The 17716-nt window shown below is 37.2% G+C and overlaps 2 protein-coding genes across 2 annotated transcripts; one reads left to right on the top strand and one right to left on the bottom strand.

Annotated features, from left to right (window-relative positions):
• Nucleotides 1-28: 28 nt before the first annotated feature.
• On the top strand, nt 29-2383 carry LOC123917812 (flavonol 7-O-beta-glucosyltransferase UGT74F1-like). The gene is made up of 2 exons (XM_045969659.1): nt 29-825; nt 1399-2383. The coding sequence occupies exons 1-2, from the start codon at nt 175-177 to the stop codon at nt 2122-2124; spliced, it is 1377 nt and encodes a 458-aa protein (XP_045825615.1). The 5' UTR covers nt 29-174; the 3' UTR covers nt 2125-2383.
• Nucleotides 2384-2972: 589 nt separating this feature from the next.
• LOC123917810 (mitochondrial proton/calcium exchanger protein-like) lies at nt 2973-16959 on the bottom strand. Its single transcript, XM_045969656.1, has 15 exons — nt 16739-16959; nt 15934-16549; nt 14908-15220; nt 14306-14452; nt 14121-14209; nt 13935-14027; nt 13503-13629; nt 13321-13385; nt 13050-13224; nt 12481-12672; nt 12348-12395; nt 10594-10743; nt 10422-10504; nt 3888-4003; nt 2973-3465 (listed from the first exon to the last, which is right to left on the bottom strand). Exons 2-15 carry the CDS (start codon nt 16509-16511, stop codon nt 3380-3382), a joined length of 2262 nt encoding a protein of 753 aa, XP_045825612.1. The 5' UTR covers nt 16512-16549; nt 16739-16959; the 3' UTR covers nt 2973-3379.
• Between the last annotated feature and the right edge of the window lie 757 nt (nt 16960-17716).

The following is a 17716-nucleotide window of genomic DNA, read 5'->3' as shown; positions in this document are numbered from 1 at the left end:
AAATTTCCCGATTTAATATGAACGGCTGTGATGCAAAACTGTGCGTTAACCTTACCGTAGATAATCCAGGTCCATAAAACCATACATTCAATAAATATTCATCATTACCTCAATCAACCATATATTGAGTTCTACTTTGTATAGCTTGTGTTTGTGTCAGTAATAGTATAGGAGATGGAAGAGAGAAATACTAAGCATGTTTTAATGATTCCATACCCAAGCCAAGGACACTTAAACCCAATGCTTCAATTTAGCAAACGCTTAAGCACTAAAGGAGTTAAAGTCACAATGGTCACAACTATTTTCATCTCAAAAATCATGCATCTTCAATCATCATCCTTACCTTCATCCCTTCAATTTGACTTCATATCTGATGGTTATGACCAAGGTGGCTTTGCTCAAGTTGGTAACATATCAACCTATCTATCTCAAATGAAAACTATAGGCTCTGAAAATTTGAAGGAACTTATCCAAAAATATAACTCTTCTAATCACCCTATAGATTGTGTAGTATATGACCCTATGATTCAATGGGTTTTAGATGTAACCAAAGAATTTGATTTACTAGGAGCTGCTTTTTTCACTCAAAAGTGTAGTGTTAATTACATGTATTATCATGTTTACCATGGACTTTTAAAGCTTCCAATTACTTCATTGCCAATTTCTATAGAAGGGCTTCCTTTGCTTGAATTGAAAGACACTCCATCCTTTGTTAATGACCCTGGCTTCTATCCTGCTTACTATGAGATGGTTATGAATCAATTTTCCAATATCCATAAAGCAGATATTGTTCTTGTCAATTCCTTCTACAAGCTAGAGGACCAGGTTTTTGGCTCATCTCTCTCTTTAGATTTCTTGTCATGTTTGTAGTTTTTTTCCTCACTGTTCCATCCACAATATGTAGCAATTTGTATTTGTGGTTCATTTGATATGATTTACTTTTATGGTAAACAACAATCATTCAATTACTAAAATAGATTAAAAGGACGAAAACTTTACGATACACGATTGGAAACGCAAAAAAGTATATCACATGGCACATGGGGTAAACCGAAATTCGCTAACATTACAGGGGACATGAGCGGTTCTAAGGGCCAGCAAGTCTGGGCCGTTGCCCGAACTCTGACCAAAATTTTTGGTATTTTTAGGGGTTAGTTTAGGGCAAAACTGAATTTTTTTATTGGACTATTTATAGATTATGTCATATGTGAAATTTTGTCGGGCTCTATAATAATCCTGACTCTGCCACTGACAGGGGATAAACACTATTTAACCCTTTAATCAATGTGATTGTGTAGTAATTGTAACAAAAATAATTATGTGATATAAACTGAATTTTGCTAGAGTTTAATTGAAAAAAGTACGATCTAATCATTTATCTATATGAATGCTATATAGGTGGTGGATTCTATGTCAAAGCTATGTCCAATATTGACAATTGGACCAACAGTTCCATCCTTTTACTTGGACAAAGGAGTTCCAAATGACAAGGATAATGATTTGAGTCTCTTCCAATTAGACTCATCAGCCATTAATTGGTTGAAATCAAAGCCTGCAGGGTCAGTTACTTATGTATCATTTGGAAGCATGGTTTGTTTTAGCATGGAGCAAATGAAGGAAATAGCATTAGGATTATTAGGAAGTGGTTCAAACTTCTTGTGGGTGATCCCTACTATGGAGAATAAGAATATCCCAAAAGAGTTGGTTGAGGAAATTAGTTCAAGTGGAAAAGGGTTAGTAGTGAATTGGATACAACAATTGGAAGTGCTATCAAACAAAGCTATTGGTTGTTTTTTTACACATTGTGGATGGAATTCAACACTTGAAGCATTATGTTTAGGTGTGCCTATGATTGCAATTCCACAATGGACTGATCAACCTTTGAATGCAAAATTTGTTGAGGATGTGTGGAAAGTGGGAATTAGAGTTATGGTAAATGAGAATGGGATTGTGACAAGAGAAGAGATTAAGAGTTGTATTAGGAAAGTGTTCGAAAATGATGTTGGGAGTGAAATGAGGATTAATGCTAAGAAATGGAGGGAATTGGCTATAGAAGCTATAAGTCATGGTGGCACTTCAGATAACAATATCAATGACTTTTTAAATAAGCTTAAGAGGTCCTAAATTAATATTGGTATTGATTGTGGATATGTAAATAAGCTAAATATATCATGTTGGTTTCTATTAATATTGGTTATGGATTCCCTCATAATTGTAACCGAGGAAGAGTCTTTAGATTTGTATTGTATGAGAACTTTATTTTCCTTAAGTCAGTGGTGATTCTAGTTGGTTGAATTGCTATGTGTGTGTCTGGTTTGTCTTGTGTAGTATCACCAAGTGAAGGATTACACAGCTCAATAACACAATGTTTCTCACAGAAAAATACTCCAAATTGAAATATGTTGGTGTTTCATCAATTTAGAAGGCTAAGTTGATGAAACACCAAATAGTTTATCTTACATTTAACTTTGCAACTTAAACCAGTGCTAGATATGTAGCTTCTAGCGAGTGAATTTCCAACTGCATTTGCATAGTATAAGTGATTGACTATTGGTGGATGATGCTTAAAAATTGTACAAAACTGTCGTTGCCACCATTTAGTAAAAATTCTTGGTCTTTCATGTACTTACGAATATATCAAACTAGTGTTGATTTAACAAAAACAAGAGAAACCGAATATATCAAACTGCATTTGCATAATTTGATATTTTCCTTAAGTGAATCAGTTATTATATGGACTTCGCATATCTTTTTTAGATCAAATAATTTTCAGAAAAATAAAAACAAATGCACCAAAACACCTTGTATACAATTGATAAAACCTACAAACCAACTCAACCAGATTAGGCACAAATATTGCTTTTGATACGTAGTCAGACTGAAATCGTGCTTCAAAATTATAATCATCTACTGCTAAGCATGTTGATCCCAATGAGTTCAAGAATTTCATATATTAAAAAAATTATTGACTATTACCAAAAATGCTCTTATTTTCATTTAATAATTTTTCTTATCGTAAGTCTTTAAATCTATAGGTAGCAAAACCTACTAAAAATAATACATTGTCTCATTTATACTTCCCCTGATCAACTTAACTATCATGTGTAAATGTGAGAGTATATATTTGTGTGATCAGCTGTCAAAAATTTACAGAGCTTATACACACTCCACTTTCATCCGACTGCTACACTTGAACTACTTATTAATACAAAATCAATGCAGAAGAGATTTCAATTGGCCTAAAATATATGTGTGCCAGATTTTTTGTAGCATGGAATAACAAATAATTTTGCATGTGGAAGGCAAGTGAGGGATTTCTTTCTTCCCCGTCGACCACGACGACTGAAACGACGCGATAAATCCAGACCCGATCATACACTCATGGTCTTTCATCTTCAGCTGTATGTCCATCTTCTTCCTTCCAACCGCCCAATTTAACAATATCCTCAACTAATATCTTCCCATCTATAGCAACAAAAGAAGTAATTAATTATTAATTACTGAACTCATGAACTAATCTTCATAGCGAACAAATAGTTTTAATTAATATGGTCACCGAGTATAAAATTGAAATTCAGAGAAATATACCAAGAGCTCACACTATTAAACCAAAGCAACCACCTCACTCCACCCCAACCAAAAAAATAAGCGGGTTGGGGAAGAAGGTTTCAGTGTGCGAAAACAGTATGCCCAAAATTGTAGTCTGAGATACTGGTCAGACACTTGTTGTTTTGCGAGTGAAATTCCATGAGATGGAATTTCGCTGGCATTCAACTTGCATGAATGCAGAACAAACCGTTTCTTTAAACGCACTTAGAAGCAAACCAAATCTAAAATTATCAAGATTTAAAAGATGGTAATAAGCTTGAGAGAGAGAAGACAAGTACCTTTATCTTTAGAAAGATTGCTGATGAGTTCTTGGATGCCCTCTTTGCCCAATGTATCCTTTAAGTACATTGCAGCCGATGCTACCTCCTCCGGTGTTACTTTCCCATCATAATCTCTGCAAAAACGGACAAGCACTAAGTCTTTGCACAGTAATTTACTGTAAATGTAAATTGTTCCAAGTACAAGACCTGAATGGATGTTAAACAAGAAAAAACCATACACAATGTCCAATCCAATTCATCATATGAAATTAAAGGTCACACCATGACGTCCCAAACTAGTTTTAACTAAGCATGTAGAAATGAATTCATTCCATTTGGATTGTGATCGTATCGCTTGGAAAATATGTTCAAAACTACTATCCCTCTGCCATCAGATGTCAGCACGTTAAAATATATTGATAATTTATATTTCCCTTAGTATTGGTGTACTAAATTGTATTCTCTAAATTTCAGAATCTGACCAAGATAGGTCCCTTCTCTGAAACAATTACAATATCTTGCCCCAAATTCCATGCAACAATAATAACCTTATTTTGCATGATCTATTCATCCCTCTTCTTCAGTAAGAACATCAGTTACAAAAAGACTATTATGCGACATAAAACCATTGATAGAAAAATACTAAGAAAGATTCCCAACTAATGATCAAATGAACAATAGCAATTAAATCAAATGACTCGTATTTAGTAACACTATAAGAAGTACACTGTTGTGAATAGCGACGCCGTAGCGGTGGGGAGACACAGAACAATGGCTAGCCGTCCACACACGCGTCGGAGAAGACCAGAATGGAGTTGCAGCCGCCTTCGAGTTTCATATTCATGTCGAATCTGAATCGCTGGGACAACAAGAGCACTACAGTTTTAGGATAGAGAAAACCCATAAATACCCTTAAAATCTAGATACTACAGGGGCTGTATAAAGGTTTAGCAAAATGAAAAACCTTAATTTCCTTTTCTCTTCTATAAGAACCTTCTCTTCTCTACTTTCTAATCATTGCCTACAAACTGCAAACCAGAACTGGTAGCCACCGTCGTCCCAGCCACCGCCTTCACTAGCAGCCTCTGTCCCAATGGCCGTTCCAATAGCAATGACAACTCCCACTCTTCTCAACCATCATCGAGCGGTGACTCATCCCTCAATCCAACTTTTGGGATCAAATAACGGCCATCCCGCACCCCGCAATCCAAATTTTGGGGTCAGTCGCAGGGTTTGACATTATAGATCAGAACATTTAAACTTCCAGCGACAATTATTTGTTGACTCGCTTAACTGAATTTATGCAAATGCATCATAAAACCACATATTTCACTTGCAAGAGATTTACTAAGGTAAGCCAGTAAGGATAAAATTGTGACTGATAAAATTGCACCAAATCCCTTTATTAGAGATACATCAACAGATTATAAATATAGCTTAGTTAAAGTTTACTCTATGTGTAATTAGCTGAGTCAAAGCTTACTCTATGTGTAATTAGGCAGTTATGACAGCTGGCAGTTAATGGACAGCTGGCAGTCACAATTAGGATAGAACCTGCTATAGCAGGTCATAGTTCCATCTACTATAAATGAGGAACTTGTAACTGCCTGTAACTAATTCAGTTCAATACAAGAAAATGAAAATTCAATATTCAGTTTCTCTTTCATCTTCTTTCAATATGGTATCAGTAGTGTAGTTCGATCCATGGCGGCACCAACTACACCACCGCACTCCTCCGCTTCCGGCGTTGCCGGCACCTCTGTTTTCTCTTCTGATTCGCAGAAACTACAGTTTTCTCTCAAGATCTCCGAGAAACTCACCGAAGACAATTTTCCTTTGTGGCGGCAACAGATCGAGCCGTATATCAACGCGCACAACCTCACTGAGTTTGTGGTGTGTCCTCGCGTTCCACCGCAGTTTCTTACCGATTCCGATCGCGCCACCGGTGTCACAAATCCGGCCTATCTTTCATGGCGTTCTCGCGACGGTATGCTTCTCTCTTGGCTTCAATCCACTTTATCGAGTGAAATCCTCACTCGCATGATTGGATGCTCCTTTTCACATGAACTATGGGATCGGTTATTCGCTTACTTTCAGAAGCAGATCCGTGCAAAAGCACGTCATCTTCGTGTTGAACTTCGCACTCATACCTTAGCCGATCGTTCCGTCAAGGAGTATCTTCTCCAGATCCGGAAGACAGTTGATGCTCTCGCCTCCATCGGCGATCCGCTTCCTCCGTCGCATCACATCGATGTCATTCTTGAAGGCTTACCTTCTGATTTTGCTCCGGTAGTTTCTGTTATTGAAGGACGTTTTGATGCAATTGATCTTGATGAAGTTGAGGTCCTTCTCCTTGCTCATGAGTTACGTATGGAAAAGTTCAAGAAGCGTGTAATTTCTGATGTTGCGTCGCTTAACCTAACTCATGCTTCCAGCTCTACTGCACCTGTGACCAATGGTGATTCCAACGAAACTCCTACTGAATCACCTCCCCCGCCGTCTCCTGAACCGGATTACAACTCCTTCCGCGGCAGTCGTGGTGGACGCGGTGGCCGTGGCGGCCGTGGAGGCCGTGGTAGAGGTCGGAACTCTGATCTGCAGTGTCAGGTTTGTGCTAAGTTTGGTCACTCTGCTCTCAATTGCTGGCATCGTTTCAATCAGCAGTTTCAAGGCAATCCTGCACCACCTGTGCCTCAGCCTCGCTATGGAAATCCCTATGATAATCCCTATGGTAATGCTCCACCTCAAGCCTTTGGCTATGCACCTTTTCCTCCTCAAAACACATGGATGCGTCCACCAGCTCAAGCTCAGTTAACTATGGCTCCACCTAGTGCATTCCTTACCAATGCTGCACCATCCACCTCCAACTCATGGTTCCCTGACTCTGGAGCGTCGTTTCATGTCACTGGTGACTCACGGAACTTGCAGCAACTCACACCTTTTGAAGGTCACGATCAAATTTACATAGGAAATGGTCAAGGTTTGCCTATTCTCTCTTCTGGTTCAAGCACTTTTCCTTCCCCTACACACCCTCACCTAAACCTTACACTCAATAATTTACTACATGTACCTCACATCACTAAGAACCTCATTAGTGTCTCTCAATTCTGTAAAGATAACTCTGTCTACTTTGTTTTTACGTCTAATGAGTGTCTTGTAAAATCACAGGCAAATAATGCTACTCTTCTCCAAGGTCAAGTTGGATCTGATGGTCTTTATGAGTTCCCAGCTATTAGGCTGCATACTGGCAAGCCTCCCCTAGTACCTAAGTCTCTTTCTTCTAATAGTTCCATGTCTGTTGCTAAATTTCCTTCTGTTAATTCTCTTACTGTTGCAAATAATCCTGTGTGTATTACACAGAATAGTCAATATATGTGGCATCTACGCCTAGGACATCCTCATAGTAATACTCTTAAGCTTGTACTTCAGCATTGTAAGATTCCTTTCAATTCTAATAAAGATGTTTCTACTTTTTGTACAGCATGTTGCATGGGTAAAGCCCACAAGTTACATTCATTACCCTCACACACTCAATACACTCATCCTCTTGAATTGGTCTTCAGTGACCTGTGGGGACCATCTCCTCAACCATCTACCCTAGGCTACAACTACTATATAACCTTTGTAGATGCATACTCTCGGTTCACTTGGATTTATTTGCTTAAATCCAAGTCTGATGCGTTCATTATATTTAAACAATTCAAAGCTATGGTAGAGTTACAATTTGGTCACTCCCTTAAAGCACTTCAAACTGATTGGGGAGGGGAGTTCAGACCTTTCACTAAGTTTCTCAAAGACCTGGGGGTTATACACAGATTGATTTGTCCTCACACTCATCACCAAAATGGGGTTGTTGAGCGGAAACATCGACACATTGTGGATCTTGGCCTCACTTTACTTAGTCAAGCTTCTTTACCTCTTTCCTATTGGGACTATGCTTTTCTCACAGCTGTCTACCTCATCAATAGACTTCCCTCTGCACCCTTGGATTTTAAAATACCCTATACACTTTTATTTCATCAAGACCCTGATTATAAATTTCTCAAAGTTTTTGGCTGTGCCTGCTTTCCTCTCCTCAGGCCCTACAACACCCATAAACTTGACTATAGGTCTCATGAGTGTCTCTTTCTAGGATATTCCCCCTCTCATAAAGGGTACCGGTGTCTTTCACCTAATGGTAGACTTTTTATTTCCAAGGATGTCATTTTTAATGAGTCACGTTTTCCCTTTATTGATCTTTTTACTTCTCCTCACTCTGCTGTCCCCTCAAAGTCCTCTGCAGTTACTTTATCACCATTGGTCCACCATCCATCTCACAGTCCTTCACCTACCTCTTCACCAAGCCCTTCAATACCCAATAGTCCCCCACCCTCTGCTAGTTCACCAGTTGTATCTCCCACCTCTCCTCCTGTCACATCTCCTGAGTCACTGTCACCTCCCAATGCTCCCCCTATCCCTCCTAAAGCTAAACCAGTTGTCCACAAACCATCTAATCTACATCCCATGCTCACAAGAGCCAAAGATGGTTTTACACAGCCTCGTCTTGAGCCCAGATTACTTCTTACTCACATTGAGCCTGCATCTGTTAAACAAGCTCTTCAGGTGCCTGAATGGAAAACTGCAATGCAAGCTGAATATGATGCCTTATTGGCCAATAACACTTGGACACTAGTGCCTTTACCGTCTGATAGATCTTCAATTGGCTGCAAATGGGTTTTTCGTGTTAAACAAAATTCTGATGGCACTCTCAACAAGTATAAAGCACGCTTAGTTGCCAAAGGTTTTCACCAACGACAAGGGATTGACTTCACTGAGACATTCTCCCCAGTTGTGAAGCCCGTTACTATCCGGCTGATTCTCACCCTTGCCATCACACAAAAATGGTCCTTACAACAGCTGGATGTCAACAATGCCTTCCTTAATGGGCATCTTACTGAAGAGGTCTATATGCAACAACCGCAAGGTTTTGAACAAGGTGACTCATCTCTGGTCTGCAAGCTCAATAAAGCTCTCTATGGCCTCAAGCAGGCCCCTAGGCAATGGTTTGAGAAACTGCAAGCTACTCTATTAAAGTTGGGTTTCAAAGCTAGCAGATGTGACCCGTCCCTGTTCATTTACTCAGCTTCCGGTCATGTTCTCTATTTCCTTGTTTATGTGGATGATATTATTCTCACTGGTACATCTCCCTCTCTCATCCAGTCATTTATTACTCAACTTAATCAAGCATTCTCTCTCAAGCATCTGGGTGATCTGGACTATTTTCTTGGGATTGAGGTTAAGTCACTGCCTGATGGGTCTCTTGCTCTCAATCAATCCAAGTACATTAGAGACATTCTCACAAGGACCAAAATGCTTAACTGCAGCCCTGTCTCCACCCCTATGCAGTCCTCTTGCAAGCTCAGCAAACTTGGTTCTAATGCCTTAGCTGATCCGTTCATGTATAGGTCTGTAGTGGGTGCTCTACAATATGCCACCATCACCAGGCCAGAAATATCTTACTCTGTTAACAAAGTTTGTCAGTTCATGTCCCATCCATTAGAATCTCATTGGACTGCAGTGAAACGCATTTTGCGTTATCTTAAGGGCACTATGGATCACCATCTGCGCCTTCACCCTCTCTCTTCTCACCAGCCTCCTTCCATCAAGGCCTTTTGTGATGCTGATTGGGCTTCTGACCCTGATGATCGAAGAAGTACCTCTGGTGCTGCTGTGTATTTTGGTCCCAACCTTGTCTCTTGGTGGTCTCGTAAGCAGCCAGTTGTGGCCAGATCTAGTGCAGAGGCTGAATATCGAAGCCTTGCTCATGTCACTGCTGAGATCTTATGGATTCAAACCTTGCTTCAGGAATTGCTTGTGCCTTCCACCACTCCCCTTGTGTTATGTGATAATCAATCGGCAGTTGCTCTCGCACACAATCCTGTTCTTCATGCTCGTACAAAACATATGGAGATTGATCTTTTCTTTGTCCGAGAGAAGGTCCTTGCTAAGCAGCTTCAGGTGGTACACATTCCTGGCACTGACCAGTGGGCCGATCTATTCACCAAACCCCTTTCCTCTGCTAAGTTTCTTGCTCTCAGACCCAAGCTCAATGTGGGCTCCTCCTCTCACCCACCTTGAGCTTGTGGGGGGGGTATTAGAGATACATCAACAGATTATAAATATAGCTTAGTTAAAGTTTACTCTATGTGTAATTAGCTGAGTCAAAGCTTACTCTATGTGTAATTAGGCAGTTATGACAGCTGGCAATTAATGGACAGCTGGCAGTCACAATTAGGATAGAACCTGCTATAGCAGGTCATAGTTCCATCTACTATAAATGAGGAACTTGTAACTGCCTGTAACTAATTCAGTTCAATACAAGAAAATGAAAATTCAATATTCAGTTTCTCTTTCATCTTCTTTCAATACCCTTTAAGGACAACTTAATCATACAATCCATCTCAACCTAAACTTTAGCCTACATCTTCATCTTTGCATGCACTTAGGCCACCTTTATGACCCTCATAGAAAAAAATATATATTAACGACCAATGTCAAAGAGCAAGTACAAACCTATCCAGCAGCCTCCATCGGTTGCCAATTTTGGCATCCACATCATCTATTTCCTTCTCAAGATTTTGGAGCATAGCATCAACCTGACAGAATTTCAAATAATCATAAACTCATAAGTGAAAAATCAGTTTCTAGCTTTTCTCTAAGACTTGATAAAAGATACGGTTCTTACTCTTTCTATGAGTGCGGATGACACCTTATCCCCATCATCATCTGACTCAGCAGCATGCTCATGTTTCTCTCGGGCAGCTTTATACGTCTCAATGGGATCTTTTTCACCATTTGAACCTTCTTTCTCTACCATGCTGTTATAAAGTTCTATCTGTAGGCATACAAACAACCAGATGAGGGTGGCAAATGGAATATATATAGCACACATAGATAATATGATCGATCAATTACAGCATCAGAGTTCATACATAAAAAAGGCGCATTATAGGTATGTGCCCCACATCTGAAATAGAATTCACCCTCACTACATGTTAAAAGTGACGTTTTTTAATAATAACCTAGTAAGCACACTAACCCCTTGACACAACTGTTAAGTTGTTATCATGTAACCAGAAGTCTCGAGTTTGAGTCGTAGAATTAATCTCTTACAAATAGTAAGGCTACTACTATAGATTCGCAATGGGTCCAACCTTTCCCCTGGGCCTCATTGCAGTGGAAGCTCGATAGCCACATGTTGCTGTTTTAAAAATGTGTAATACAAATGACAATATCAAATATATGCAATTGTGTAAGAAACACTGATCGTATGTTTAATTATTTTATAATTTTGTACTTTTCTTTGTAAATGATATTTGATTTTTTTTTTTTTATATGTGCAATGTCTTTGATCCTGACCCACTTCCAAAGATGTTAGATAGGGCTGATAGGCTGTGTAAGAAACACTGATCGTATGTTTAATTATTTTATAATTTTGTACTTTTCTTTGTAAATGATATTTGAATTTTTTTTTTTTTATATGTGCAATGTCTTTGATCCTGACCCACTTCCAAAGATGTTAGATAGGCTGTTAACCCAAGAGCAAGATATAATACATTAATAGATCTTATAGAAAATAATTTTTCCTAATTAAAATATTGTCAATGACTATCCCTGTAGCCAAATTTTAAAAAATTCAAAGAAATATATGTTTGCAATAAAAAATGGTTTTTTACTTATTTGACAACTATACATAAGATGAGATTAATGCATTTTAATAGAGTAAAATGATCAAAGATGCATAGAGTATTTTATAAGAAATATATTTTCATTACAAACACACCGCTTTCTCACTAGCGGAAGCTAGCAAACTTCACCTTCTGTTTTGGAATAAATATAATAACTCTTATGTTTCTTATTCAAACAATTTAATGATATTGTGATAAAATCGATAACATTAAAAAATTAGCTGGTACTTCATTGCAACATGATATAATTCTGTACTCACACCTAGTCTCGGTGAATTTGATTCTATATGTATAATAATGTTGAACATTCCACGTTGACTTGTGATATGGTCAAGATAGTGGTTATAAGGGGGTTGATTTAATTTTGGGATTGATTTAATTTCAAGCCCAAATTCTTAAATGATATCAAAGCCTATCAAGATCCATTGTTGGGCCACTAGATGTCCAGTCCTACAAATTTCTTGCTGCCTTGGACATGAAAAGGGTGTGCTGGAGATCCACAATGACTAGTGATATGGCTGAGATAGTGATATGAGTGGGGGTAAACGCTTACCACATGAGCTAGCTCTTAGGGTTGAGTTACGATCAAACCCAAATTCTAAGATATAGAGGCACACACCTATACAAAATCATGCTGAAACTTTACCTATTAAAGGCAGTATATAGAAGATATATGTAGAAATCATAAAAGCAAATGACTGAGTATTAAAAGTTCCAAATTACTGTTTCAAAAAAAAAAGTTCCAAATTACCTCTTTATTAACTAGTCGTAGAAAATCTTCACGCTCTGTACTTACAGACTGCCATCAGAGTAAAAGACATTAGCATGCATTAAAAGTAATGCATCAATTGTAGCAATTGAGAGATCTAAATATTAAATCTCACCGATGCAGAAGATAAAACAGCTAATGCACGACTAATTTCACACAGCTGATCTTTGTTTTCCACTGCTCTGGTTCTGGCAAGTTGATGTGCTTCTTTTGCCGTTGAAATATTCATCTCATTCAAGGCCTTATCTTCTCGACTAGGATCCATCTCAATTCTTGCTTGCTCCACCTCCTCTCTTTCTTCCTCCTTCTGCATTTTAATTTTAATTATAATTATTATAATACTATTATTTATCAGTATTTGGAGCCGTGTAATATTCATTCAAAATTAAGTTGCCAAATTTTAATCAATCTGCATCCCTTAAACCTAGAAATTGATCTTTATGGTGAACTCTGAACATCAATACCTTAAACTTCTATTCTTTAACCTTATTATTAGACTCCAATAGAGTTGTGCCCATAAGAATATTGAAAATGTTCTATTTATAACATTGATTATTTAGTATTTTTTTACAGGTTCTTGTCACAGAAATCAAAGCAAATATCAGAAACTGATGAGAGAACAACTTTGTCATCCTAATGAAACAAAACGACCTTCTAAAGAGTAATGCAATTCCATATTTTTACCTTAATAAGTTCTTCCTGTTTTTCAAGGAACTCCAATTTTCTCTGCCTTTCTGAGACAGAATCCTCAGAGGGTAAAGATGTAACTTGTATAGTATCTACAACCTCATCAGGGAGAGAAGAAAGTGTAGCCTGCACAGCTTCTTCTGGTTTCAATCTCCCAGACACAGTAAATGCCCTATAAAGGTCATCAAGCAAGATATCAAATGCATATCCAGCCGGTTCTTTAATTTTTAATTATTTGTTCCCAACAAGGGGGATTTGCTAAAATCACCTTGAAAGTATCAAAAGAGATGATGGCACAGAGTGGTTCAAAGATAAGTCTAACCAATCTCGAAGCTGTACAGACAAGTTAACACATTTTAGCGTAAAAATACCAAAGTAACATTTGTTATTCATGGAAACTGATGTTGCAATATAACATAATAATCATAAAACTGTCCACAACACAAAAACCTGTTGGCGCATTTCTTCAACAGAAAGCAACCCAAGCATGCCTCGCTCTCTGCAATCTTCCCGGAGTTCAGCTTCTGAAAGAGAAGCTACACCTTCTTCTTGAATCAATTTATCATCTTCCTTAATCCTAACAAAAAGGGGAATTGTTGCATGTAAACACAATTGCGGGCTTGCAGAGTAAGTGGTAACTGAAGTAGCTCAAAAGGTGAATAAACCCTTTTGTTGAGTTTTTGTCACTTGTGACGCGAATCATAGTCATTACACCGGAAATGAATGTTGTACCATACTAAAGCAGTTGGATCAGTGTTCTTTGATAAAATAGTAAGAAGGGGAGACTAGCTATATTGATTCTTTCCTAATTACAAAGAATCAATCTTATCAAAGAATTTTCTTAAAGATTTTATAAAAAATAGTATGAAAAATTCATCTTACTTCCGTAAATGTTTTCGTAGCATATATCGTAAGTATGCATCGGTGCCAAAAGGGTTGATACCCATGTACTTGCACATATTTACTAATCGGGGCCTACAAACAGTGAAAAGACAGTTAGAAATCACAATACCACATCATGACCAATAAAAAAAGCATATTGAAGTCAAATAGAGTTAAGAGACTAACCTGCTTATATTATCTAGAGTAAGTTCGTCATTAAACAATTTAGCAAAACCCAAAATTTCCTCATTAGAGACAATTGAACCTCTTCTAATCTGCAAAAAGAAAAGAAAGTGAACATGTGACAGTCTAAACAAAATAACGTTTGGGAAACAAGATTGACAAAGGATCCTTTAAGCTGAATATTTAACCATGTTTATAAAGTCATCAAGATCTTCAGCTGTTTTCTTTAGTTCTCCACCACGGGAGTTTTGAACTTCTTTTGCCATTTCTTTGACTGTATCTTGGAGAAACTTTGCATACTCTATTCTTGCCTTGAGTTTCCTTTTCAATGCTTCCTACACATTCAACAACTACGTCACACAAATACCAATATTATTGATGTTGTCACATTAGAAAACATAGGTACCAATAAAGGTAACTAACCACTATACATGACCAGTGGCTGCCAGAAAACAGAGCATATATTAGCACATAGTCATGTACAATTAGCAACCAAAGTTTCATATTAGTGAAAAATAGGAAATCATGTTGATATTAATCTTCAGGAGCTGTCTTCTACATAGGGACATCAACACTGGCTGTGACAGGCCTTGCAGTGGCTTAGTTATAATATTTATTTTTCCCTTGGTAACAGACAGAATGGTACAGAAAGTCTTGAATGGTACGACACTTTCAGGTACAAGAGATGAGAGAACAATTGTCATGTAAACATATGTACACTCACTTTATTATGAGCAAACATAATACGCAAAGAGAATAGACAAACAGCATAAACATTCTTAGTAGTTACCTCTTCTTGCATCTTGTGCTGAAATGTTGATGGCAACATGTTGGGGAATAACTTAAGAAACACTGGCAAAAGGAATTCCATAAAGGGAACAATAAGGAAAACTGCAACAGGAACTAGCCTGAAGATATCGGCAGTAGTCCGTGTCAGTTGCTGTTTCTCCCTTCTAGATAGACTCTTCCCATTAGCAAGCTTCTTCATCAACCTGGAACTGATTCTCACATCAACCCACAGCAGTTTACAACCCAACCAGTAATGCTTCAACGTCGATACAAACTCCTCTTTCCAGTGAACAAGTTTTTTGGCCCAGTCCTCTCTACAACAAACCAAAAGTCAAAACCACCGAGCATAAATTATGGTTTCAAATTGCAGCCAGCAGTACTATAGTTTTCGAAGGGTCCACAAATTGCAGCCACATCAGCCGTCTGCAAGCTCTAGTTCTCAACACAATCACAATACAATTATAACAAACAACAATTTAAAATCATTCGAAAACCGTAATTCCTATAATTGCAACACCGCTGTAACTGCTCTTAAAAATCATATAACATCCCCAATTTCTATAATCACAAACAATTGAAGTGCAATTTAAAATCATAAATTATCAATAATTACTATAATCGCATTTGCAAACATAACCAATGAAGTGCGAACACTCTTCGGATTAGTCGTGTTCCGGTGTTGGACATGCATTGGTGTCTGACACCGTCATATAACACCGTCATATATGATTCAGTTGAATTATGTTATTCACTCAAATTATTATCGGTGTCGACGTGTCAGTATCCTTGTTGTATCAGGTGTATGTGTATGTGTATGTGTTCATGCTTCATAGAACCTAACACATAATATCTGCAATATCCATAATCACAACACAACCACATCTGCATTTTGTAATCATATCATATCTGCAATTTTTATAATCGCAACTGCAATTTAAAACCGTATATACTATCAAAAGATAAATTAAAGCATGTAATGTATATAATCAAGCACAAGACATGGAATGGTGGAAAAAGAGTAACCAACCTACTCATTGAAGCTACAGCTCTCAAAGCAGGACCAATCCCTAAAAACGAAGACCAAACTCGTTGCGAAACACTCAGCACAACACTCCAAACTCGCTGAAAAACACTCTGTACTTCTTTCTGAGATTCTTGCAAACGTTTCGCCATAGCTTTAGCTTTCGCAGTTGTTAAACCTTCAACCGCTTGATCGCATTCCTCAGGAGAAGCTTCTTTCCGCTTCTTCGCAACCAAATCATCACTCTCCGGTTCATCATTCTTCGCAGTTGTCGCAGTCGCCGCAGATGACGACTGCGACAACCACCTCACACCAATCGACTCATTCAACAAATTCGATCTCGTAAAATCGTTCTTGAAACTCGTAGTCGTGAATCGACGAACGTAATTTCCCAAAACCGGTGAATGATTGAATAATAATTCCTCTTTGGAACGTGAAACTTCATCGCAACCGTTGGATTGAGGAGTGTAAGGTTTTGTAGCGAAAGAACGTAACGGAGAGTGAAAAGATGAAATCGAAGATGATGAAGCGTTGAAGTATTGATTAATGGAACTTCTTCTTCTCAAAATCGCTCTTGAAGCCATTTTTGTAAAAGCTAAATAATCTTCAAACAAAACAAATACTGAAAAAAAAAAATATTATACATCTAAGTTATTATATGATTATAAAGTATCGATCACAGTAAAATAAATAAATTGATTTTTTTTTTTGGCGTACTAAATAAATTGATTTTATTATATGATAATGTAAAAGTATGAATTACTACTTAGATATTAATTTTTTGAGAAAATAATCGATTATTTGAACTTACAAGTTGTGTGGAGTGTAAGAAGAATGAGGAGAGAAAAAAGTGAAGAAGGAAAAGCGGCAGGGGGAGTGAATGGGAGATGGAAGTGAATAGAGGTTTATGCAGGGAGAGAGGGGATTGGGCTATTTTTACGATTTTGTCCTTTACTAATGGCACGTTTTTCTTTTTTAACCCTTTGAAACTGGAAGAGTATGCAGTTGGATCATTTCTTTGACTTGTTGTTCAAGCCTATTGGAGCATATTTACTAGTATATTCAGTCCAATATTATAGAGATCCTATATAATATTAGTTTTTTTGTGTGTGTGTGAAGAATATTATAGTTTTATTATTATAGTTTTGAAGTAAATCAATAATATAAATACACGTTTTTTAACAATTGTTGATATTATTTGAGTATTTATATATCAAAATTTTAATAGTTATAGTGTCTATTTTAAAAAATGAACAGAATCTCTAACAATTCTTGATATTATTTGAGTATTTATATATCAAAATTTTAATAGTTTTTTTTTAAGAAACAAAATTTTAATAGTTATAGTGTCTATTTTAAAAAATGGACAGAATCTCTACTCATATCTTATACGAATAGGATTTTGAATTTAAGATTTTTCATTTCCCTATATTGAATGAGTCTATTGGGTCACTTGACAAATAAAAAAATAAACCATTTTTATTTTTTTAAAGAAAATTATTTTTGAAAATAATATAAGTGATAATAGGAGCTTCTAATCTAAGATTCATGCACACAAGTATAAAGTATAGAGATGACAATTTGACTCATCCCTAATGGGCACCCGCAAAAAATACACACAACAGATAGAGTAAAAACCCGCATTTTGGGTACGAACACGGGTATGAGTAATTAACCATACAAATAAGCGGGTATGAGTGCGGGTACGAGTATCTTAGTACCCACCCCATACCCGTATAATATGTATTTATTCATATTTATACATTTTTCATAAAAATGTTTACTTGAT

The sequence above is a fragment of the Trifolium pratense genome, linkage group LG3 (assembly GCF_020283565.1).
Source record: "Trifolium pratense cultivar HEN17-A07 linkage group LG3, ARS_RC_1.1, whole genome shotgun sequence".
In the NCBI taxonomy this organism is placed as follows: domain Eukaryota; kingdom Viridiplantae; phylum Streptophyta; class Magnoliopsida; order Fabales; family Fabaceae; genus Trifolium; species Trifolium pratense.
Note: the sequence above shows the minus strand (reverse complement) of the source record. Positions and strands in the feature narration are given on the sequence as shown.